We start from the raw sequence: 26096 nt of genomic DNA, 5'->3' as shown, positions 1-26096 counted from the left end.
TGAAAGGAGCCCATGTTTTGTAGACCACATAGCTGTTCTCTCACTCTCAAAACTGTCCGCGTTTTGCATTTTTTCCAGCAAAATGTGGACAATGATGGGCATGTCATAGGATTATTTAAGATATTAAATAATGGATGCGTAAAAAAGGGGCTCTACACTTACTAGCTTTATCTTTCTCCTCTTCCTCTTCCAATGCTCCAGTGCTGGGTAAACACAGAGGAGGCTAAACACGCGCTCGCTGAATGAATGACTGTACGATGCAGGGCCAGAAGAGCTTCTTATTTCGGAATTCAACGATTTTGAAAAAGAGTTATAAGCATCTGTGAAGTGGAATGCCAATAAAGTTTTGTTTAAAAAAAAAAAGTACCCACTAAACTACAAATCCCCACTTCCTCCTGGAGACGGATGAGTCACGTGGCACTCCAGGACTCAGGAAGTCTTGCCCGCTCGCCCAATCAGGCCGGGAAACCTATGTAGCGGCGCCAGACTGGCCAATCCTGGGGAAGCCTGCACTCTCCGCGCACCTCCGGGTCCGCCTCCGCGTGCGGAGCTGACGGGTCATTAGAGGATACAGCGGCCGCGGGGGCGGTGCCTGTCGCTTCTGCCCCGCTCAGCGCGCTGCCCGGCCCTCGCGGCTCGCTGCTCCATTTCCACCATGGCTCCCAAAGGTGGCTCCAAGCAACAGTCTGAGGAGGACTTGCTTCTGCAGGATTTCAGCCGCAACCTGTCGGCCAAGTCCTCGGCGCTCTTCTTCGGGAACGCCTTCATCGTGTCCGCCATTCCCATCTGTGAGCGGTTCGAGCGAGGCGGGTGGGGAGGCTGCCGGCGGGTCGGCCTGGATGGGGACGTGGCAGGGCCCAGTTGATGGGCGAGGCGTGAGCCTGGTACTCACGCTCTCCCCAGCTCTCTCTGGGCTCGAGGCAGCACGTAATATCCTCTGTGAGCTTCGGTGATCTGTCTGGAATAGTGGCGGGCGGCCTCCCAGGAAAGCCACTTGTGGCGCGTTTTATAAGTACGCTCACTTGTTCCTGGGCCCCACTCCTGGAGCTCGTGAGTCACTCGTTCTGGGATGGCGGCCCTGAATCTGTATTTCGACCAACGGTCGGGTTAGGATCTTGGGGTGTTAACAGTCATGCGTACAGCCGGCTATATGCCCCTTGCCCCCAACTGTCGTTTGCTATTAGGAGATCTTAAGTTTATATCATTACTTATTTTGGAGAAACTTATAAAATCAGACAGATGTCGTTAGCCCTCGCACCAAATTTCAAGTGTAGCTTTTAGGAAAACCACTTAACACTGAACATCATTTTCCTAATTTGACGAGAGACGTTGGAACACTGCCAAGCCCTGCCCCCTACGATGTTTAAATTTCTTGATAATCCTCTTAGGGCAATTCTAGAATTCTCATTTGAGTGGAAACTTTACTGACTTGTCCAAGGTTGTTTTTAGAGCACAGGGTTCCAGAATGTGAATTTCCTCTCTCCTACACTGCTGTACTGTTGATGAGCAGTCAAATCCTGATGTATTTTCTCTTTCGTCCTTATAAAACCCAGCGTTCAATTAATTTGTGGAGCCTTGAGGTTCACTGGCCGCAAGGAGCACTGCCTTCATTTCATATAAACAGCCACGTCATAGTGTACTCTGCTTTGGGACTGCACGTGGCATTTTGGAACTGCCTGTAGTTAGCGTAATAGTTCTCTAAAGAATGAAATTTGAAGTCTGAATCATGATTTTGTTGAGTTATGATTTCTCATTTTAGAAAAAGTAGAAATCTCATCATAGATTATTAATAGGAAGGTTATGTTTTTCAGGTATTCTGAACTGGGAAAACTTGAGACTAATAACTTTGTACTGGATATCAGACTTCTGAAGTTCCTCTTACCTGTATTGGGTTCCCAAACCCGGCCTGTGTTTTACCAGGTTTAGGTATAATTAATTTAGCAGACCTTTGTAACTGGGTGGTAATGTTTTGCTCCTTTTTGTAACCCTCCCTCCCCCTTTTATCTTACTTCAGGGTTATATTGGCGAATATGGCATATGGACCTTATTCAGTCTGCTGTTCTGTATAGTGTGATGACCCTAGTAAGCACTTACTTGGTAGCCTTTGCATACAAAAATGTGAAGTTTGTTCTCAAGCACAAGTAAGTATATTTCTCAAGTGAAAGTATGTATTGTTGTATTTTTACATAGCAAGATGTTTTCTTAACGACCACTCGTGTGTGTTGGTTTCATTAAGCATTGAGATATGTGTGTTTATACCTTTTGGGGAAAGGCACATTAATGGTATGAGGAGTAACAACTAACTGAAGCAGAGACAATACTTCTAACATTGCTATGGAAGTGGGTATTGAGGGTGGGATTAGAACACTTAATCATGGGGTTCAGAAAAACAAATCCATCAAGTAAATTAACATTTTGGAAGCCAAATGGAATTCTTTCTGGAAAGAATTGTTGTGGGCTTTCCATGTAGTATTTCTGGATGTGAAAGAAGAGGGTTTTTTTTGTTTTGTTTTGTTTTCCTTGTAGTCAACTCTAACATTCTTAGTGCTAATTACATTTTTCTCATGAATATATAAAAGTGTAATCGGTTACCCTATTTCCTCTATTTTAAGATCATATGTGTTATAAAATATATCATTATTTTAAATGATAGCTTTGGGAGAAGAAAACCCAAGCCTCACCACAATAAATTTATACATGAATTATAATCAGTTATGTAGTCTGGTTTCATAAAGGTTAAAAAGTGGGGGAAACAATCTAGACTTAAGGAAAGGTGGTAATATTTTATAGTGCCATTGTCCCCATAGGAAGCAGATATAAATTAATGTTTAATTGGAAGAGGTACCCTTTTGAGGTTGCTTTCATGCACACTTCATACTTGATTCAGGATAGCAGGATATTTTTTTCTGCTTCAATGGACCCTTCTTAGTGCTGTATTTCTTTGGAAGTGCTTTCTTAAAAGCGATTGAAATTTTGCCGAGACTTGAAAGTACCAGTGTGCTTTGTGTGCACATTGTCTTTTCATTTGTGTTTTTCCTCCTCTAATTGGACGGTTTTTGCTTGGATTATGTAGCAATCTCCATTTAGTGTCTTAAAAACAAGTTTAGGGCCCTCCCTGACATGCACTATATAAAGCAAATTACATCATCTTTCCATCATCCATGTCAAGTGCAGATATTATCCTTGTTTTCTGGGATAAAGGAACTGTATTCATCCTGTCTACGTCCATATTATCGTGTTACTCTCCTAGCAACTCTTCATGTCCTTCTCTTTTCTTAATGTAGTAAAGCCAAATTCATCCAGGCCCCTGGAATACGAGTCCTCTGCCTCCTACCAGTTGGGCCTCATCTTTCAGGATTGGTTCTTAGCTCTTCTGACTCAGCCTTCATGTCATACTTTGAACGTACTTGTCCCCTCCTCATTTAGAATCATCTCCCTTTCTTTCCTTTCTTACATGTCTGTTATTTCAAGACTTGGGAATCTTTTCCAGAGAAATCCTTCCGGTCGCTACTGTTCTGTGTTGAGCTGTTTCTGGTGATTAGGAGTAGAAACACATTGAGATGATCTCAGTTAACGGGGATGTATTGTGTTTTTTTTTTTTTTTTTCTTTTCTTTTTTAATGGCTTGCACCTGTGGCATATGGAAGTTGCCAGGCTAGGAGTCTAATTGGAGCCGCAGCTGCTGGCCTATGCCATAACCACAGCCACTTGGGATCCGAGTTGTGTCTGACCTACACCACAACTCACGGCAATGCCAGATCCTTAACCCACTGAGTGGGGTCAGAATTGAACCTGCTTCCTCATGGACACTGTCTGACTGTGTCGGGTTCTTAACCTACTGAGCCACAGTGGGAACTCTCAACAGTGATGTATATTGTAAGGCAGGAAGAAATGGCCTCAGCAGCTTCTCTGTTGTCATTCTGGATCCTTAGGAGTCCAGGTTGTGTGTGGTTGTTGTTAGAACAGCTAAATCCAGGTCGTCTTTGTTGTCTTCTTGCTTGGCAGCCCCCCTTCAGCTGCCATTCCAGAATTCAGCCCGTCTTGGCCTCTGCTTTCCTGTGCTTTCTTCTGAGCCATGGCCATCTGTGGAGAGCAAAGCCCTCAGAAGTGGACATTTTGCATGACCTAGGCTTTGTATCCCCTTTGGAACTCAGTCCCTTTGGGACTTAGTGTTTTTAATGTGTTCTGTGTATCATTTTTCATTCACCTTTTTGGAATCAAAATCATGTTCTATCTCTTCATTTCTACTTTCAGCTTCTGGGGCAACTGCCATGTCTTTTGTTTATTTCTATTATAATAGTTAATGGTACATTTAATTTAGTTCAGTAAAATTTCAGTGACCTACTGGCTTAATAGACTCTCTGAGTGGAATTATTTTTTTAGTCATAGTTTTGGTGTAATATTAAACATTGCTACTGACATCAGAACTCCTACAGATTGGCAAGATTGTTAAGCCTTAAAGACCTAGCAAGAAGCTGATTGTGGGTAGGTGTTGGTAGTACAGGGAACATGGCTTCAGAGTCTTTGACAGTCTGGATTCCAGTCCCAGCTCTGCTAGTCTTAAATGCAGAGCCTTGGGCATACATTTTACCTTTCAAGACTTCAGATTACTGAGCTGTAAAGTGGGGATACAGTGGTATCTCATGTGATGGTGAGGATTAATGTGACACGTGCCAGATGTAAAGCATGGTGTCTGGTACATAGTAACGGTTTGTGTGCACTATTGGTGAGGTTGGGGATGAAAGAGTCCTTAGGAATTATTTTCTTAAGTTGGTATGATTTTTAAAATGTTTGCAAAAAAATTTTTTTTTTTAAATCCCAGGTGACCGAGTGCTGGGTCCCTAAAGTGGCCTCTGTGTTGTTTTAGAGCATTCAGTGCTGAGTGAGATTTGTTTGCTAAGAGCTCTGAGATGGAGCATAGGGTTTCTTGAGTTGTAATAAACCTACAGTGTGGTTGTTAATGCTTTCATTAGGCAAATATAGAATTTTAGACCTACAAGAGACATTTACTAGTTATCTGGTTCAGTCTCTTCAGAAAATTTGTCGTCTAGACAGATGCTTAGAACTGGCTTTTTGGAAAATTTAATCAGTTGGCCAATTGATTAAATTGGCTAGTCAGTCAATCCTTCCTTAGAAAATAGTCTTATGTGAAGTTCAAGAACCACTTAGTAAGTGCCTGGGGTCTGCTTGAGATTTGGAGATGAGAATCTCTGCCCTGTGGAGCAGAACTTCTACATAATAATATGAGTCAGGAAGTTGGACATTTTAGTGTCCTAAGGTATCTTAAAAAAAACAGCTATCTGTCTCCTTAGGTGCCTTTTTCTTTTTAAGTTTCTGAACTTATTTCCTTTTACCTATTTTTGTTTGTTTTAGACAGATTTTCCTCCCTTCAGTTATTAATTTGTGGAAAAATAACATTAGTTGAAGCTGATTAAAGGATCTCTTTTTAACAGTGTCAATTCCAATGTGATTCTTCAGTGAGAGTGATAGATGAATAGGTAAAACGAGCCCAAATTTGTGCTTAATTTGTATCCTAGAAGTTCATGTGTTTGAAGAAAGGCCGAGAACTATTGCCTTGAATGATCTTAGGCTTTTCAGGAATCCATCCTAATTTTTCCACTTTTCCTTGGTTCATTGACCAAAACTTAATATAGCATAGTAATGAGGGATTGAATAATTGAACATAGATTGAACACATGTCTGTCTCTATGTTCTATATTCTGTTGCTTTTAATACATTTCTCTATTGTGTTAAATATTTTCGTAGTGGTACTTTGTAGGTAATTGTTATATTTTGCTTGCGATCAGTTATTACCTCTTCTATATTTATGGCTAATCAGTTTCTCCTATATTAGGAAAAATAAATCATTGAATTTAAATGTCTTATTTTCGGGAAGCTTTTTGTATTTCATCATAGGTTACATTTTATCTTCTCTTTCACTGGCAACTCCATCTGATAAAATTCACCTTATGGGTTTTTGGGGATTATATAGTTTTTTTCTTTATCTGACCCATCCCTAAAGATTCTGACCTGATTTCTTGAATAACAAATTTAGCCTTTCCTGGTAATTCCATATTATCAAACCAGTGGTTCATTTAAAAGTGGTATGGTCAGTCCTTGACCATGTGATATTATTTCTTTTTAGTGAAATTCCCCTTTGGAGTAGAGTTAAAAGCCTTACTTTTAAGATACTACAGCTATTAATTCCCCTGTTATTTATATTGGAATTGAAATCATGTATCATTTGCTAATGCCTTAACAAGTTTATTTGTGAAATAGTTAAATTATGAGTTAAAACAAAGTCGAGCTATAATGATTTATAACTAAATTGTGCTAATAGCATTTGACTTTTATTTCCATACTAAATACCTAAACTTTGGAAAATTCTCCCTTTTAAGCAGAAAGAAACACATATCACTAAGAAACCGCATCTTGGAGTTTCTTGAATTCTTTTGGCTAGTATAGGGTAATAAACTTGGAACTTTCTGTCCAGCTTATTTTCTTGAAATGTAAAGTATCATACAGTTGCCAATATAAAATATGAGTACAGAATGTTTCTGAGAGAGTGTGATGTTCACTCCTGGAGCATCTGGAAACTTTTTTTCTTTTTCTTCCAGAGTAGCACAGAAGAGGGAAGATGCTGTTTCCAAAGAAGTAACTCGAAAACTTTCTGAAGCCGATAATAGAAAGATGTCCCGGAAGGAAAAAGATGAAAGGTTTGACTCCCTATTTAATGTGTTTTTGGTAATCAGAAAGGGGGTTATTTCTAGAAAATGTGTTTTTGGTTTCTGCTTAGAGAATGTGGATATTAGAGTTGTCTGAGGAAAACATTGGCATTGTAAAGGTCATGGTGAAGAGAATAACAACAACTGACTTTTTTATTACTACCAGATACTTTCTTTGTGCTGTATGTAGTTCATTTAGTCCCTTGAAGAGCCCCATGAGGGAGATGCTGTTGTTTTCTCCACTTTATTCATTCTTTCTCTCTTCCTTTCTTTTCTTGCTTGCTTGCTTTCTTGCTTTTTAGGGCCATACCTGTGGCATATGAAAGTGCCCAGGCTAGGGGTCGAATGGGAGCTACAGCTGCCAGCCTACACCACATGGCAAATCCACAACCTACACCACAACTCATGGCAACACCAGATCCTTAACCCACTGAGCAAGGCCAGGGATCATGGATACTAGTTAGGTTCATTACTGCTGAGCAATAATGGGAACTCTTGTTTTCTCTACTTTACACTTGAGAAAAAACTAAGGTACAAAAAGCTTGGCTACCTTAACCAAGGCCATAGATTAGTGCGTGGTAAAACCAGGATAAGAATTTAGGCGGTCTGATTTGAGAGCTTCTCAACAGCTCTGCTGAAATTTAGCATGCACAGCTGTGTCTGGTGCCCAGGCTGCACCACCTGATAGCTGTGCGACCTTGAGGGTATCACCTAACTGTGGGTGTGAAGAGCTGACATTGTGTTGTGTGTTAGCATTTTTAGGTGGTAGTATTTCTGCTCCTGAGTTTCCCTAGGGACATCTAGTTCTTGGTTATCTGCATTGAACGGGGAAAAGAAAAGAATTGGGTTGGTCTCCTGTGACCCAATTCTGTGTCACATTTGTTAGCCCCAACCCCAATTTTTCCTGCCAGCTGTTGTTAGAAAGCTAGTGAACAGTCTAACATCTGAGTAGAAGTCTCTCAATGATTGAGTAACTTGTGCTTAAGAGTTGCCAGATGGTTTAATAGAGTCATGAGTTGAGGTTATTTTCATGGATCTTAAGTTTTAGTATCTACAAGGTATTTTGTGAAATGGAATTTTTATCCCACTTTGCTCAGAAAGACTATGTGGGGACTTGCAATATTGAGTTGCATATAAAAACAAAGCAGTATAATTTTAAAAGATCAGAAACCATTTAAAAGTAAGAAAAGGTGGATGAACAAGAACCTCAGCATTAGTTACAGCAGTTGGGCAATGAAGTCAGCTCTAAGCTTCCAAGTGTCAGGGGAAGCATCTGAGGTCCTTCAGCTTTCATTTTCAGATGAGAAGCAGCATGCAAGTCCTGAAAAGAAACTTTGCTGGCAATGACTCTTAGAAGGACTTTATCAAGTGGATCCTTATTTAAGGGACACAGAGTAACTTAATGAACAGTGTCTTCTACAGTGGTTTTGGAGAGGCACCAAAACATTATTGAAATGATTGTATCCTATTATGTCCTGTGGATCCTTCTTAAGAATGAAAGCATAATATTAAAATCATGACTTAAGGCTTTTTTTTTTTTTTTTTTTTTTTAAGAGAGCAGCTTTAAGGCTCTCTAGCCCTGCATAACTTTTTTTTTTGGCTGCACCCATGGCATAATGGGAGTTCCCAGACGAGGGATTGAAACCAAGCAGTAGCTGCACCCTTTGCTACAGTTGTGGCAACACCAGATCCTTAAACTGCTACACTACAGTGGGAACCCTTCTGCATAGCTTTTTTTTTTTTGCTTTTTAGTTCTGCACCCTCGGCATATGGAGGTTCCCAGGCTAGGGGTTGAATTGGAGCTGTAGCTGCTGGCCTACGCCACAGCCACAGCAATGCCGGATCTGAACCACATCTGAGACCTATACCACTGCTCATGGCAACGCCGGATCCCAACCCACTGAGCGAGGCCAGGGATTGAACCCCTGTCCTTATGGATGCCAGTCAGATTCGTGTCCGCTGAGCCACGATGGAAACTCCTGTGTAGCTTTTTGATTGCAGATTTTTACATTGGAATAGATGTTAGAGAATCTAGAACACTTTCTTTTAACCTTTTTTATTGAATTCTAACATTTATTCTTATTTATTTATTTTTTTTTGGCTTTTTGCCTTTTCTAGGGCCGCTCCCGCGGCATATGGAGGTTCCCAGGCTAGGGGTCTAATCAAAGCTGTAGCCGCTGGCCTACGCCACAGCCACAGCCACCCGGGATCCGAGCCGAGTCTGCAACCCACACCACAGCTCACGGCAACGCCAGATCCTTAAGCCACTGAGCAAGGCCAGGGATCGAACCTGCAACCTCATGGTTCCTAGTTGGATTCATTTCTGCCACGCCATGACGGGAATCCCCAGCATTTGTTCTTGATCCTGGGCTGTGTCTCAGAATCTTTCTCAGCATGGTAGTCAGGTAGTCTCTACCAGTGAATCAGAGTTGGAATTGGAAATGAAGCTTCTTTGCCATTGGCTGGCCTGGATATTTCAAAGTAAGATAAAGTGGAGGTTTCTTTGATACATAAAATGAAGAGTGTCAGATTATAAAATTTCTGTTCCTGTCATCAGTAGAAATTTGTGCTGTTTATAATTCTTTCACAAAGACCATACTGGGTACAGTTCTACTCAAGTCTGTATTCATTATTGATGCTGTTAACTGGGGCCAAGACTCCCTTTAAGATCTAGTATTTTTCTCCCTCAAAGGGTTAGTTACTTCCAAGAGATTTAAGAGCAGACTTATTGGCATCTTTTTGCCCAGATGCTTATCTCTCAAAGCTCCATCTACAGTCATTTGGAATATGAACTACATTCCACTTTGAAACTGCTTTTCCATCCATCAAAGGGTAGAAATTAGTATAACATTTGTCCCAGGGTATGAGTGCACGTTTTCCATGACTTACTCATTATTTACCATTTAGTATTAATCTGATTGTAATAGCTGTTGAGTTTGGTCTCAACTTTTCTCTTGTTCTAGTTAGTCCTTGGAAAAATGACTCCTTGGGAAATGTTCTCCTAACCTAGATTTCTTACCAGTGAAGCTTTGGCAGAACCATTGTTGATGAGGGCAGTTGGGGGTTGTAAACTTTCTCAAAATTAATCAGGGTATGGCTGGACTAGAAAAAGTTCTGAGAGCTGTCAGAAAGCCCTGACTGTGTTTATACCAATGTAACACATGGTCTTTGGGCGCTGGGATAACCTATAGAATTGAGCCACTTGGGAATTCCCTGGTGGCCTAGGAGGTTAAGGATCTGGCATTGTCATTGTAGTGGCTCAGGTTTGATACCTGGCCTGGGAACTTCCACATGCTGCAGGCACAACCGAAAAAAAAAAAAAAAAGAATTGAGTCACATCTTTTCATCAGAAAGATCAAGTGTCTTGAAGATGGTTCTGATTGGGGCATGACAGGGAGATAGGGAGAAGCGCAATGATAGAGGTGGGTTAACAGTCAGCTGGTGCCCTGCTTAAGGAACTTATCTTCACTGGGTCTTGTGCCACAGTCTTAAAAATAGAGGCAGTTCTGAGTGTTTTGTAGCATTAAACCATGTTAGGACTATGGATCTTTCTGGGCTGACGTTTTCTTTGATCATTGTTAGATTGGTATAAGGTATTAATTCCAAGTCTCATATATTTGTTACATTTATATTTAAACTTCACTGAAATCAGAAGCTATTTAATAGTTAATAGCTTCATTTAATGTAATATCTTTTACTTCTTCCAAACTTCACATAGATGGGAAGTTTCATTCATTAAGTTCATGGTATCCATAGAATCAAGGAAATGTGGCATATATATTAGAGACCACAAATTTTTTTCTGATGAAGATAAGGTGCTAATACCTTTCATTTAGCTCCTTTATTTTTTAATTTTTTTGCTTTTTAGGGCTGCACCCAAGGCATATGGAGGTTCCCAGGCTAGGGGTCAAATCGGAGCTATAGTTGCTGGCCTGCACCACAGCCACAGCCACGCCGATCTGAGCCATGTCTTCAACCTACACCACAGCTCACAGCAATGCCAGATCCTTAAGCCACTGAGCGAGGCCAGGGTTCAAACCCTCAACCTAATTGGATTGGTTTCCTAGTTGGATTTGTTTCTGCTCCACCACAATGGGAACTCCTCATTTAGCTCCTTTACAGCCACAGTTACTGACTTTAGATTAGAACATTTTGTGAATAAAACATGGCAGTTACCAATGACATTAGCCATAGTGTTGTCCTTAGGATTAGTTGGGGGTACCATATGGCCCCAGAGAAATGTATCTTTCTGGGGAAGAAAGCATCTAGACTTTCAACCTTTTTGATGATGACCTACAGTAAAAAATACATATTTTACTCTTTGACCAAATATAATTTTACATTCAAATATGTAAATATTTCACAGAACAATAATTACCACTGTACTATGTGTGGTGCATTTGATACTTTTTTTTCCTATTTCACGTTTTTTAAACAAATGCTGGTCTCAACTTGGTTATTTTTCCTGAGCATTGAATCCACTTAGTTAATTTCACATCCCACTAAATGGGTCACAACCTATGTATGCCTTTAAAAATTACTTTACAAAGTTAATTAACTGAAGGGAATAAAGACTCCCTAATTCACAGGCACCCTGGAACTTCCTGTTGCCTGTGTGGAGAGGTAAAAGGAAAAGGTTGATAGAGTACTAGTAAATTAATACAATCTTTTGTTGTTGTTGTTTGCTTTTTAGGGCTGTACCCTTGGCAAATGGAAGATCCTAGGCTAGGGGTTGAATTGGTGTTACAGCTGCTGGCTTGTGCCACAGCCACAGCTACAGCTACACTGGATCCTTAATCCACTGAGCAAGACCAGGGATTGAACCTGCATCCTCATGGATACTCTGGTTCGTAACCTGCTGAGCCACAACAGGAACGCCTTAATACAATCTTATAATGAGTACAGTGGATTAAATAAAAAGTTAATGAGTTTCACAAAAGTTAAAAAATCCTAACGATTAAGCAGATTCTTTGTGGTTTTTTTTGTTGTTGGTGGTGGTTTTTTTGGCCACACTCGTGGCATGCAGAAATTCCTGGGCCAGGGATTGAACCCTCACCACAGCAGTGACTAGAGCCTTAACCTTCTAGGCCACCAGGGAACTCTTTGTTTGAATTAAGTAAAAATGGCTAAAGATAGTCATAGACAAGTCTGGTTATGTGATGCCACAGCTAGTTTTGTCCAGGGACTTGTCTTAAGGCATAATATTGAAGGCTGAAATCTGTAGAATTTAGAAAATCTTAAGCCCGCAAACAGCCAAGGAAGCTGTACCACACTGTTAAGTTTGTTTTCAGTGAGTACCTAGAGACAGATGCCTATTTGGGTGCTGATGAAACCAAGCTAATTGCAGTTAATTAGTCCCTTCCTCCAGAGCTCTGTCTGGGAAAAAAAGGTAACATACCCAGCACATGTTCTCCTGAGCACTGATAAAGTGAAATACCTTTTTTAGTGGAAAAAAGGGGTCAATCCTGGCTGCATTTGATATTAAAAACACATTTTGCCCAGAACACTTAAGGAAAAACTTATCTTACAATATCTAGAGCGATGTCATATTTAAACATTTCAGTACCTATTCAAAAACTTTAGTCACTTGTTTGTGTGTCTACAGAATCTTGTGGAAGAAGAATGAAGTTGCTGATTATGAAGCTACAACATTTTCCATCTTCTACAACAACACCCTTTTTCTGGTCTTGGTCATTGTTGCCTCCTTCTTTATATTGAAGAACTTCAACCCCACAGTGTATCCTTTTAAAAGTTATCTTTTTTAGAGGTCTTGAAGCAGTAGTTTGTTTTGGTTTTGAATTGTCTGGGTATTTTAATGGGAAAAAAAAAACTGCTCAGGGAGTTAGTCCTTTAAAAAGCACTGTGTCCTTAGGCAAGTTTCTGGACATTTAAAATATAAGGGCTTTTGGTTTGATTTGAATTTCTTTTAAGTTTCGTGATAAATAACAAGTATTACAAAGCAGTTTTACATATGTGATTTTGTATACTTGCCTAATTAAAAAATTATAAGGCGCCAAAGCAAACTTGCCTTCTTTGATATCTCCTGGCGTAAGCCCTGTGTCTCCTGGTCTTTTGGGGCTATGGAATTGGGTGGGTAGCCAGTGGAGTTAAATTGGCACATTTATAATAGCTTAACAGTGTTTCAAGCTACTCTTAAATTGAACTTTTGGGCAAGAATCAGTCTTCTCTTGTTAAGGTAATTTATTGAAGGTGTTATCCAGGAATGTGCAGCCAAACTTTTAATAGTTGGAGATTTTGATGTAATAAAATATCAGATACCCTCCAACTTGTAGTCTTCTGTGAATAGTGGGGTGGTTTGCCCCAAACAATCCAGTCCTGAGGCTGAGAATAGCTGCAGACTTTCATTTTTACAGGCCAGCCCAAACACCGATGGACAGGGGAGACTTATTTTCCCTTGCCTTTGAGGTGGGGGTTGGGAGGTGGGGAAATCAAGTCTCTTCTCCATGTTTTTTGATCAGCTCTTTTCCTGAAGGTTAAATGGAATTCAGATGTTTTCTCTGTGACCATGTGTTCTAGGTTTCTGTCTCAAGTGTTTTCTTTTTGAAATTGGAACACATTTCCTGTGAATGTTCTTCATTCTTTATAGTCTTCTCTCTTGTAAATTGTATTTGCAGACAATGGAATAGCACATCATTGTCCTTAGTGTCAGGAGAGAAACAGTACATTCCAAAGAGATGAGTTCCTTTTGTTGTGTTGAAAAATATATTTTTTTGATCTTTCCTTAACAGTAAACTTTTACAGGAACTACATTTTGTCCATAAGCGCTTCCTCAGGCCTCATCGCCCTCCTGTCAACCGGCTCCAAGTAGATGGTGTCAGCTTTGCGTGCACCCTCCCCCCCTCTTTGTATCTATGGGTGGCCTGCGGTATGTGGAAAAGTAGCAGGGTGGTCAGGGTGGGAGATGCACAAGATGTTTTTATAAGTCTGGAGTTTGAGGGTTTGAAAAATCCAACAAGATATAATTCAATATTTGTTTATTGGCTCTTTTTTTTGGGACAGATTGTTGAAATTAAATGAATTGAAAGGGAAACTCAGAGTGCCAGGACATTTATTAAAAGGAAAAAAAGTGTTGCAATGTGTTATAATCACAAGAGGAGAAAATAACTTGTTTCCTTGATTTGTCAGAGGTCACAGTAACCTGGACTGAGCTGTTATTATTTATAATAGTAGCAAGAAGTTAATAACTGGTTCTATGTGTTCCAAGCACAATATTACAACTTTTTTTTTGCACCATAAATGCCAGAACCAATCCTTTCCCTCTGGGAGATTGAACAGAACCTTCATGTTTGCAAATCTCTGAATTTGTGATTTGAAATAAAGTTAAAACATGGTTTCTCCAACTTGCATAAGAGAAACTTATGGAAAAGTTTGTTTCATTGTTTTTTAAAGGAAGAAAGGCAGTCAAGGTCAAGGTAATCAAATAGAGTGCTCGAGCATACGAGAGCTGTCTTGGGTTCATGCACACACTGTTCAGCTCTGTAGCTTTGACCCTGGGTATCTAGGGAGGTTAGCTCGACCCTACGATGTTGGTTTGACCTGTTAAAAGAATGGAATCATTGTTTCTCTTGACCAGGGTCTCACATCACTGGAGGAATGTTCAGTAAGAGATTCTCTTTTCTGAATATTGATGTGGAAAAGATCAAAGTAATTTTTGTGATCTTAGTTTTGTAATTCTGAGAACTCAAGTTATTACAGTGCTTTTGGTGTGGGTCAGAATTTTTTCACAAGGACTTTCATAAATTTGACCCTCTAGTCCACAGGGTCCCATCAATTGTGAACAAAATGCAGATTTCTTCAGTACATGTGGGTCCAGCCAAGAGTAGTCTCTTGGTTTTTTTTTTTTTTTTTTGTCTTTAGGGCCACACCTGCAGCACATGGAGGTTCCCAGGCTAGGGGTCGAATCGGAGCTGTAGCTGCTGGCCTACACCACAGCAACATGGGATCCGAGCCAAATCTGTGACCTACACCGGAGCTCATGGCAACGCCAGATCCCCAATCCACTGAGCAAGGCCAAGGATCGAACTTGTGTTCTCATGGATACTAGTCAGGTTCGCTGACTGCTGAGCCACGACGGTAACTCCTCTCATGTTTTTTAACCACTGTATTTACAGGTAATTATCTTTTTTTTTTTTTTCAGGGCCACACCCATGATATATGGAAGTTCCCAGGCTAGGGGTTGAATCGGAGCAGCAGCTGCCTGCCTACACCATGACACAGCAACATGGGATCCAAGCTGCGTCTGTGACCTACAGCAGCCCACTGCTCGAGGCCAGGGATGGAACCCACATCCTCATGGATACTATTTGGGTTCTTAACCTGCTGAGCCACGATGGGAACTCCAGGTAATTATTTTTGTGTGTGTGCCATGATTTGAAAAAGTTTGGGACGCTCTTCTTGAACCTATACCACTTAAAAGGTGGACTCACAGGTGATATTCCTAGTAACTTTTGACCACATCCACTAATTTTCTATATGCAGTACCTCAAAGGAAATGACATAGTCTTAATTTCTAATCTTAACTTTAATGTTTGGTTTCTACTTCTAAATTTAAGATGAATATTGCAAATAATATTTGCTGTTTATAACTTTATACATAGAAAGGTATTCACCAGGAGTTCATCTTCCTTTTCTATGCAGTTGGATGTTTGGGGAGGTCACATCCAAGAGCCTGGAAGGAAGGCAGGGGCCACAGCACATTTGCATAGTGGCCCAGATCATCATTATCTTCAGTTGAGGATTATATTTCGTCATTGCTTATAGAACTTTGCAACTCTTTACTTTTCTCTGATACATTACTATCCATGTGCCATCACTGGATAAAATGGAGTGAATGGGGAGATCAGAAGAGATACTCTACAAAGCAGTTAGTGTAGTACATACATTTACTTTATTATGTTTTAACTTTTTTTTTTCCTGTTGATTAATAACTGGACAGTAGTTTGGTGGCATGGCATTTATACCAAATGCATTTGCCTTTTTAACAGAATGACTGACAAACCATCAGTGTCTACTACTTGTTACCAGAGCTGGATCAAGTAGTTTTTTAACCTGTAATTTTTAACTTGCAGGTAAAAAGCTGTCACTAGTAGATTGCAGTGCCTGTAATAGATGGGGGAAAAACTGCCACCATTATTATAATACAGTACAGCTGAGATGGGGTGATGAACTAGAGGAATTAGCATAATATTCTTAATAGAGCATTTCTTGAATTAATAAACTGAATAATGTATAGAGCAATGAGGAAGCAAAATTTGGTTTGGATCCTGAGTTTTTCCTACAGCACTTTGTTTTTAATCCTAATAATGGTTTCTAACTTTCGGTACCATTAGGTAAATTTCTGTGCATATGTTTAAAAGACATGTACTCAGGATTCTGCGGTTTTCATTAAGGATTTACTGTACCAGTGCCTCACTCTTGGGAATTGTAGAGCCTTTTTCTCAGTACTCTCCTCATCATCTAGACGGCTATGTGGCACATAGAATTATGATGTGCTGGATCTGGTATAGTTAGAGAAGCCTGCTGTGAATTTTTAGCTTAAAAATATCCTATTTCCAACACCAGTAAAATAAAAGGGGTTCTGCTATAATTGGGATCCTAAGTGATTAAATTCCTGTTTTTACTTCCCTTGTGATAAGTGTTGGAACATTTTACATTTCCCTATTTCTATTTTTTTCATTTATAACTTAATGAAAATCTTGGGTTGAAATTATTTTTAGCCATTAAAAATTTACTGGTTGACTTATTTGGTATATTATTCTAACATGGATAGAATAGTTTGAAACAAGGTTTGAAGTTAACTGGAAAATGGAGATTGGATTTATACCGAAAATTTTTTTGCAAGGTCTTGCTTATTAAGATCATTACACTTTGCTTTGTAAAATTTATGTTTTTGTTAGACTTCTTTATGAGAACCATGTGATTAAGTATATCATCTTTATTACATTATTTTACATTAACCATCATTTTAATTTCCCACACATGTAAATGCACATTTCTGTAGTAACCGATCAAATATTTGTGTGGCAGGCACAGTGCAATTATGTTACAGAGCAGAATGTCAGGCCTCTTTGCCAATATCTGCCTGCTGTGCTGTCCTGCCCACCTAGTTTCTGTTCGCAGTGTGTGTGCCAGTCACTGCTGTTTTCAGAGACACAAAGGAAGGCTATACGTAGACATGTACATACAGAGAGAAATCCAGTCTACAGACACATATATTTGGGCTGTAAGGGCTATCTCTTACCTCCTTGGACTCCCAAGTAAGGGGAGTCAATGAAGATTAGAAGGGTCTTTGGAGTGGTTGGTTTGACTTTCATTGAGGTGGTAGAGGTGAACTCAGTGGCCTGTATGAATTTTCATTGCATTTCTTTGGTCTTTCCTTCTTAACTGACATTGAATTTGGCTTCATATTCAAGCTTTTTTAACTTAAAAAATCAAACACACACTTGTTCATAAAGCTTTAAAGCTAAAAAAGAAAGTCATCCCTAAAAGAGCATTGGACTGGAACACTAAATACCTGGTTTTAGGCCTGGTTCTGCCATCAGCTTGCAATGTGAGTTTGGGTGAGTCCTTTTCTCTCTAAGCCTGGTTTCCTCATTTCGCACAGAGGAGGGTGGCTTCAAAGATGGCTAAAGGCCCCCTGAAGCCCTGACATCTATCTGGTGACCTTTGGCACACACTATGGATGAAGATGAAGTGACAGTTCTTTTAAGTGGGAAGCCAGGCACAGGGCTTCTAGTTTTCATTTCTTTTGGCTGAGGCTTCATTATGTGGCTGGTGCCACTCAGGTTACCCTTTGGAATGGTATGTTCTCTGCCAAGGAAGTCTTTCCAGAAAAGAAAAGAAAATGAGAGTGCATGGAAGTTTTTCTTAAGGATATAACTGTGAAATGTATTTATATATTATATTTAGCATGGCAGATGATTTGTGTATAAAAGTTGCTGTTCCGATAGCCAAGTAATAATGTTTGCATTTTTTACTTGATTTTAATTTTCAGTCTCTTTTAAATGAGCTTGAGAAGCTTTAACTTTAGTACAGAATATTTCTAAAATCTAAGAAGAAATATCTTTAGTAGCTAATCCTTTTTCCGTTAGTAAGAGAAAAATAGTTTGGATTGCAGTTTAAATCTTTTGGTGAAGCTATTTCTGTTAGGTATCATTCACTGCAGTTTACTTGCCAACATATTTTTATGTAGATGATTTTTAACTGCCTGTTTTATATGTATATATTTATATATATATATAAAACAGGCAGTTAAAAATATATGTGTATCCTTATAATGAGAGATCAGATAAAAATTCTAATTCAGAGATGAAATGCACAAATACTTTTATTACTCTAAGCAGATAAATAATTGCAGTTCCAATTAGACAGCTTCACTCATTTATGCATATGGTAGTTCACTGGATTGATTGAACACACTATGAACAATTGAAAAAATGATCCATTTCCATCATTAACCTGATGCTCTTGGGCAAAAAAACCCACACTATTTTCCTATTAGAATACAGGTAATAGTAATCAAAAAGAAAATTGTTGGTATTCCATACTAACATTTTAAGATTTAGAACTTAACAGTGAAGAACATATCTGGAAATGATGGCAGAAAATAGCATTTTAAGCTGAGAGTATATACTCTAAGTCTCAAAGTGATTTCTACATGGGGGACCTGCTGGCCAGAAAATTAAATTACACTGTGTCCAAATAGAAATACAGAGCTCTCCCCCCCTCAACACACACCTTAAAAATGGGGGGAAAAGTTTTCTCCTTTCTTACAGGTACATATGGTAGACTCTCAGGTTTTTTTAAAGTGGAATATTCATGAGGGTAGGTAGCCAATAGTGGCAGGCCTGGATAGACCTCAGCTGAGTGCCACAAGATTAGTCCCTATTAATCCATGCAGAGAACTTTCATGCATATAGTTTAATGCACGTAATGTGATTCTAGAATCAGGAAATTCTTTAATATTTGCTTTTTGGGCAAGTTACTTCACCCAGCCTATGCTGAGTAGTAACAGCATTTTCCACAAAGCCTGTGATTCACTTTCATGTTAATAACTCCTCAAAAACACCAAGCATCATACTGTAAAATCCTAGTGCTAATTAAACAACACATGTTTGCTTTTCTGGGTATTTTACAGGTTTACTTACAAAACTGAGCATGTGTATATTTATTTTTAAAGCTCAAATATTTAAACTCGCAGAAGCTGTGCCTATAAGCAGTCAAAAGTATAAAGCAGGTTTTAATAAAATGTAGAAAAAAATGAACACTTCATTGCAGATACATTTTATTCAAAGCTAAGCTTTCATAGCAGTGTAATTCTCCCTTTCATAAATTAACTATACAATCTCCAGTTAAAGATTGGGATGTTCATCCTTTTACCATCTATCTCTCCATGCAAATGGACATAACATTAGAATCCTAATAGACACCTTGGATAAATTGGTACAGGGGGCCGTTTTTGAGGCCAAGCAACACTGAATATTTAAAAGGTAATGAAAGCAAACACCTAGGAATTTTGTTGAATTACAAGTGAAATAACTCTTGCTAACATGAATGTGAAAATAGAAAAAAAAATGTAAAATTGTTTCAGCCAGTTCTCCCAAGCAAGACTTCTGTGGGAACATAGCCTACTCTTTCTGAGGCAATCCACACTGCCTCTGGATTTTATTCATTTGAAAAAATGTATCTGTACAGCCTTAAGTTACTAAATACCTGAAGGTAATGTCTCCCCCTCCCCCCCCGCCATAAACTTTCCTTTGCATAAACATGGGGTGTACAGAACAATGTAAAAATAGGTGACTCCAGTCCAAGATAAGAAAATATAATGGATTTTCTTGGTTGTGAGTTTTCAGATGTGCTCATAAATCAGGTGCACAGTGGTAGCGACAGCAGACACCTCAGAATCCGAGGACACTAGAGGTTAAGCAGTGGGCTGCTAAGTGACTCAAAAGACTGGCTGGTAACATCGCTCTGTACCTGTATAGACCGCTGATTTACCCATGCAGCTCCTGAGGCTCATGCATTGCCTTATGATCTATAGTCCTTCTTGCTGTAGGGCTTGTTGCGCAGTATGTTATCAATCTCATTTACAACATGTGATGTCATCTTTGGGAGAACCTGGGAGCATGAGATATACAAAGGATGTGGTTAGTACTTGATACTTGCTTTTTGTGCTCAATATTAAGCAAAGTCGTCTGTATACATTTATAAGCCACCACTAGAATGCTGGTTCCCCAGCAGCCTGAAAGCTCCTTGAGGTCAGGGGCCTTGTTTTGTTCACACAGCATCTCCAGAGCCTGAAAGAGTGGCTCATAGTAGGTGCTCATAACTACCAGTTGACAGTAAATGAAGACAGAAATATAGAATAACTAGAGCAATAGGAAAAATGAGAGCCATATGTGTAATTTTAGATTTTCTAGCGGCCACAGTAATAAAAGGGGAAAGAAGCACGTGAAATTAATACATGTTTTACTCCACTGTATCAGAACATCATTTCAGCATGTAGTCAGTATAGAATATTAAGATGCTTTAGGAGTTCCTGTCGTGGCGCAGTGGTTAACGAATCTGACTAGGCACCAGGAGGTTGTGGGTTTGGTCCCTGCCCTTGCTCAGTGGGTTGGCGTTGCCGTGAGCCGTGGTGTAGGTTGCAGACACGGCTTGGATCCCACGTTGCTGTGGCTCTGGTGTAGGCCGGTGGCTACAGCTCCAATTGGACCCCTAGCCTGGGAACCTCCATATGCCACGGGAGCGGCCCAAGAAATTGCAAAAGACAAAAAAAAAAAAAAAAAGATGCTTTACATGTTTTAAAGTACTAAGTCTTTCAAATCAGGTGTACATTTGACACTAAGAGCACATCTCCATTTGGATTGGCTGCCTTATGTGCACTTAATAGCCACCTGTGAACAGCAGGGGTCCATAGATAAGGAGAGAATCAGTTAGAACCCTTGTGAGGGATTAACAGGAATACCAGGTAGAGAGAATAGCCTGAAAAAGTGGAGTCTGTGAAATGGAGTGATAGAAGTGTAGAGTGAATGAATGAAGTGTGGGGATGGTGGGAATATGGAAAAAAGAAATTCCGGTAAAGAGTGGAAGGCCTCGAATTCCATTTTTTGGAGTTGGGGCTTCATGCTGTAGGCAGTGGGAATTTCAGAGGACTTCTCAGCTGTGAGTGACCCCATTAGACACCTAGAGGTATTTTGAAGGATGAGTTGGAAGGAGATTGAAAGGGGACACAGATGTTAGAAATTAATTGCAGTCCCAGCCAGAGACAGTAAGCATTAACTAGACAGTTAGCAGTGGAGTAGAAAAGGAAAGTGACTTGGAGAGACATTTTGGAGGCTGATGGCGACTTAAAGACTGGGTGACTAGGAAGATACTGATATAGGATCCACAGAAGTCTGGAGCACAAGAAGTTTGGAGTAGGATGTGTTGAAGTGAAGGTGCCTATGGGATCTCATGTAGAAGTGACTGGTAGGAGTTCCCATCGTGGCTCAGGGGTAATGAACCTGACTAGTATCCGCGAGGACTCAGGTTTGATCTCTGGCCTTGTTCAATGGGTTAAAGATCTGGTGTTGCCTCAAGCTGTGATGTAGGTTGAAGATGTGGCTCAGATATAGCATTGCTGTGGCTGTGGCTGTGGCCCACAGCTATGGCTCCAATTCGACCCCTGGCCTGGGAACTTACAAGTGTGGCCCTAAAAAGACAAAAAAAAAAAAAAAAAAAGAAGTGACTCGTAGGCAGCCAGAAGGGCAGCTGTGGACCTTAGTGGTAGCAAAGGACTGGAGTTGAGAGTTGAGGAGTTATCTGCACCGTCATGCTAATTGAAGCCCTAGGAAAGGGTGAGATCATCTAGGGCTAGCTAGTATTTATTACAAGAAATAGGCCAAGGGCATATGTTACACTAGGACAAGGAACAAAGGCAGACTTTCTTTCAGGAATAGTCTGACCCTCTGTGGAGACCGTGGTGAAATACATTCCTGATGACTGATGCTGAGGTTTGAGCCTCACCCTTCCTCTGCCTGCAGTCATGTTGGCCAGAGTGACCTTGTCTCCACTCAGTGCTCTCCTCAGAAGCCTTAGGGTTTGGTGGAATAGTGTAGGACTTCCTCACTGGTTCTGGTAACGCTTTCCTCTCCTAAAAGAGAGTTTGGTTTCCCACCAGCTCTGGAGCATCAGAGATCTAAACTACTGTGCTAAAGTGAGACTGCAGCAATGAGACCCAAATCTAGAAACTGGATTTGTTGGGTCTAAAATATAGTGGGTTAGCCATGTGAGGAAAAAACATTCTTCATTCATTACACCAATAAGAAAAGAGATCTAAACATTAGAAAAATGAAACCATAAAGTACTTGAATAAAACATGAAATATATACATGTATATATAGTGTTGCAAGACTTAAATATTCAAGAAAAGCCATACATCCAGAATTTTATGTGAAGTTGCTGCCCATTTTTTTTTAAATGTTGGCAACTGTTTGAAAACATTTTCATCTACTAGAGATCACACAAACATCCCACGAGCTAGCAGTTTGCAACCAAGGTGTTACCCTGAGTGCAATAATTGGGGAGTGAGGGAGGTCTGGCAAGTGTCACGGGCTGGCAGGTGTCAGGGAAGTCCTTCCAGGACTGAGTCACTTTGAGCTGGGCTTTGGGGATGGACCAGGATTTTTCCAGGCTGGGGTGGTGGACACTCTGCAGGGGGAGGACCACTATTCTGGGGATTAGGATCCCAGAGGAGGTGAGGGAGGGGTGATGAGCCCTGGATGGGAAGGGCCTGAGTGCTAAGGAGTCGGACTTCCCTGAGTAGCTGGTGGGGAACCTCACAAGGGCTTTGAGGCTGGAGGTTGGGGACCTGAGCTGCTGACGGGACTGCCTGCAGCTGTGGCTTCTTTCCTGTTTCTCCTGTCTGCTGATGCTTAGCAAAACCTCTCCAGTTTATGCTCACCTTAGGTACATTCAAAGAAGCAGCTGCCTGCCTTTGCCCATTAGAAATTTTCTTATAACTGCTGGCACTGCATGCTTTCTATCTGCTGGGAATCCCCAGCGGCCCCAATCTAGTAGCCTCACTATATCAAGGGGCCCAGTCACAGCTGGCTGAGGGCAGAACCTTTGGTGCTGGGCTGGCCAGAGGTGGGAGTAGATAGGGAGAGGATATGGTAAGCTGTCCTGGTAGCAGCTTCTTGCTAAGACAACATCCTTTTTCTCTTGCGCATTGAGCATGGAAGCCCATCCTGCTACCAGCCAGAGCCCTGCTGGGAGGAAATGCTCTGGGGAGATGACTGACTCATTTTTCCACTGAAATGTATCTTTAGCTACCTACAGTACTCCCACAGTCCAGGAGCTGCCTCTCTCTCTCTTTTTAACCATCCCAGCAATATTAGCTCCCCCTTTGGATGTCAGTGATCACTCTATTAGCATGACAGGAATCCTCAGCTCATCCCTCTTCTTGCCAAGGCATCCAAAAGTCCAGTCTCTCTTTCCAAAGCCTGCAGAATCCTACTTTACCTGCACAGCCACCATCCTTGCTTCTCTAGCCAACACCTGTTACCTGGACAATCCATCCTTGCCTTTTTCATCTGCTTTTCACACAGCAGCGAGAGCAATCTTTAAAAATTAAAATAACAGCATGTCCCTCCTCTTAAAACCCTCCAAAGAATTTGCTACATGTAGAACAAAACTCATGACTCCTCTGGAGTCCTGTGTGATCTGTCCCCTGCCTGTGCCCTTCACCTCTTTTGCTCACTGCATGTTGGCCACATTAGCCTCAGGCCGGTGCTTCCTAGAACAAGCCAAGTGCCTCCCCACCTCAGGGCCTTTGTACTCCTCTTCCTTGCGTCTGCTCTTTCCAGGGGTTTTCACATGCTGTGTCCTCCACTTGAGGTTTCAGAACACACATATCCCAGAGGGGCCTTAGGCAAGGACATTACCTAAAAGCAGGCTCACTCATTTCCCAGTTAGGCTGTATTGTAACACTATATTTACTTAATAGCCCTTCTCACTTGAAATGATTTTATGTGTTTATATATTATGTGCCTCTCCTACTGTAATGTAAGCTCCTTGAAGGTTGGGTATCTTTCTGGTTCCCTGTGCTGTCCCAGATGTTGGGTAGAGTAAGCTCTCAAAGATCTGCTGAATGAACTAGGAGACAGATTGCTTAATTCAGTCTTCCTCAGGCAGCCCCTGAGCTGTTGAGAGCAGTGTCCTGTGCTTATCTCAGAATTCTCTGTGCCTAGTGTGGTGCCAGATAGAGAATAAGTACTCAAAACATAGAATTGGGATTGAAATCACTGGTTTACATTTCAGCTCTTTTGTTTATAGACAGTTCCCCTATTTCCTCCTCATTGTGTGGTTTTTAATCTGTTCCCAGAGCATAAGTGAAAATAAGAGAAGGTGGGGGCAGCTTTCATAAGAGGGAGCATTCCCCAGGCAGGGAACCCCACAGTCCAGGAGGAGTTGGGGGGTTGGAGGGGTTCTAGGAGCACAGAGGTAGTGATGCTTACCCTGCTGCATAGCCCTAAGAAAAGTGATGGAGGGGGAGGAGGTCTGCACCATTTATCTCCCAGCATATCCTGGGCTGTTCTTCAAAAAGGATTTTTAAATGTTTTAAGTTTAATCAAATTTATCTCTTCCTCCATCTCCTTCCTTCTGGGAGAGGTAACAGGACTAAGTGCTCATCTTGGGGACAGATGGTTGGGTGAGAAGCTGTGAGACAGTTCTGTTACCTAAAGAGCAAGAGGAAAACATGCCACCTTACCTGTTTGGATGGGTAATAGCTATGGCAAGAGACATGGGTGTGCTCATTCCTGGGGCTCCTTGCTGGGCTGAGAGTGCAGCAGGAAGACTTAGGACTGAGGTGTGGCCTTTGGGGGCAGGGGCTGGTCACCACAGCCACCAGTCCTCACCCCTCTCCTCAGATCTCCCAGGAACATCTCCCTCCTTGCTGTACTTAGCTGCAGGCTCTAACCAGGCCTAGCGGTGCCTGAAGGGGAGGGAATAGGAGTGGGCACTCCTGAAATTGCTATTAGGGAAATGTGATCCTGTGATTTTTTTTTTTTTGTCTTTTTGCTATTTCTTTGGGCCGCTCCCGTGGCATATGGAGGTTCCCAGGGTAGGGGTCGAATTGGAGCTGTAGCCACTGGCCTACACCAGTGCCACAGCAACTCGGGATCTGAGCCACGTCTGCAACCTACACCACAGCTCATGGCAACGCCGGATCATTAACCCACTGAGCAAGGGCAGGGACCGAACCCGCAATCTCCTGGTGCCTAGTCAGATTCGTTAACCACTGCGCCACAACGGGAACTCCGATCCTGTGATTTTTGAGCCCATTTTTCTAAAATGTGGCAATTCTTCATTCAATAGGTATTTCTTGAGTGTTGACTAAGAGTCATAGGGTAGTAGGAACTGGAAAATCAGTGGAGAAGCAAGAAAGACATAGGTCTCTGACCTTGGGGAGCTTATAGTCCAGCCAGAAAGACAGGCAAGTATACTACCTTATTGTAAGTGCTGTAATGGGGAGAAGGATAGTGACTTCTAGGAGAGCAGAAAGGAGGGGCCTGGCACACTGTAGACTGGCGATAAGTGTGGATGATGTATGAATATTGTCCTATGGCAACTACATTTCAAGCAGATTATCAGGCAGGCTTTTATGATTAGACCCCGGGACTCAGTTGCTACGTGTAACATTGTTTGGGTCTTAGAATACACTGTCCCACAGACACAAACCATCCTGAGAAATGAGTGTGGAGAACATGGCCTGATATTAAGAAAAGGACACCCCTGGATCCATGTTTGGTTAAAGTTCTCTTGCTTCTTGTGTCTCTGTCCCCATTTCCCCTCTACCCCCTTCTAGGAACAGGTAGCCTGTTCACCACATTAGGGACTTTCCTGCAATTCAGAAGCTGTGACCTGATAAAGGACAGGTGGGGAGAGATGGGACACTTCCTGGGGGCATCTTCAGAGGCATCATGAAATTCCCTGGAGTTGGTTGGAAGAGCTACAGTACTTGCCTGAATGGCACCGAGGTTTTCAATGAGTTGTTCAGGAGTGGATGATCCCAGGAGCACGGAACTTACACCCTCATTTCTCAGGCACCATGCTGGGAAGAAAGAGCACTGGTCAGGAAGTCAAAGCACTTATGATTATTTTTTTTGTTTTCTCTTTTCTTTTCCTTTTTTGGCCACACCCACAGCATGCAGAAGTTCCACAGGATCAAAGCCACACCACAGCCGTGACAATGCCAGATCCTTAACCTGCTGAGCTACCAGTGAACTCCTCTCCTGGACTTTGGATTTCTTAATATCCTTTTCCTCTTTATCAAGAAAACATAACCAGTTTCTCCCATTCTAAAATA

At 41.2% G+C, this 26096-nt stretch overlaps 2 protein-coding genes across 3 annotated transcripts in view; one reads left to right on the top strand and one right to left on the bottom strand.

Moving 5' to 3' along the window:
- Positions 1–565: 565 nt before the first annotated feature.
- On the top strand, positions 566–14111 carry SSR3 (signal sequence receptor subunit 3). Its single transcript, XM_047785356.1, has 5 exons — positions 566–788; positions 2015–2141; positions 6617–6715; positions 12330–12461; positions 13487–14111. Exons 1-5 carry the CDS (start codon positions 656–658, stop codon positions 13551–13553), a joined length of 558 nt encoding a protein of 185 aa, XP_047641312.1. The 5' UTR covers positions 566–655; the 3' UTR covers positions 13554–14111.
- A 3942-nt stretch (positions 14112–18053) lies between these two features.
- The window catches only part of KCNAB1 (potassium voltage-gated channel subfamily A regulatory beta subunit 1), a 422364-nt gene continuing 414321 nt past the window's right edge, over positions 18054–26096 (bottom strand). For both annotated transcript variants that reach the window (XM_047785320.1, XM_047785330.1), the window contains exons 13-14: positions 25753–25841; positions 18054–19861 (exon numbers count right to left, since the gene is read on the bottom strand). In XM_047785320.1, coding sequence (XP_047641276.1) covers positions 19772–19861; positions 25753–25841 — 179 coding nt within the window. In that variant the 3' untranslated portion in view covers positions 18054–19771. The remainder of the gene's footprint in view (positions 19862–25752; positions 25842–26096) is intronic.

The sequence above is a fragment of the Phacochoerus africanus genome, chromosome 1 (genome assembly GCF_016906955.1).
Source record: "Phacochoerus africanus isolate WHEZ1 chromosome 1, ROS_Pafr_v1, whole genome shotgun sequence".
NCBI lineage: Eukaryota > Metazoa > Chordata > Mammalia > Artiodactyla > Suidae > Phacochoerus > Phacochoerus africanus.
This window is presented reverse-complemented; position numbering and strand designations above follow the sequence as displayed.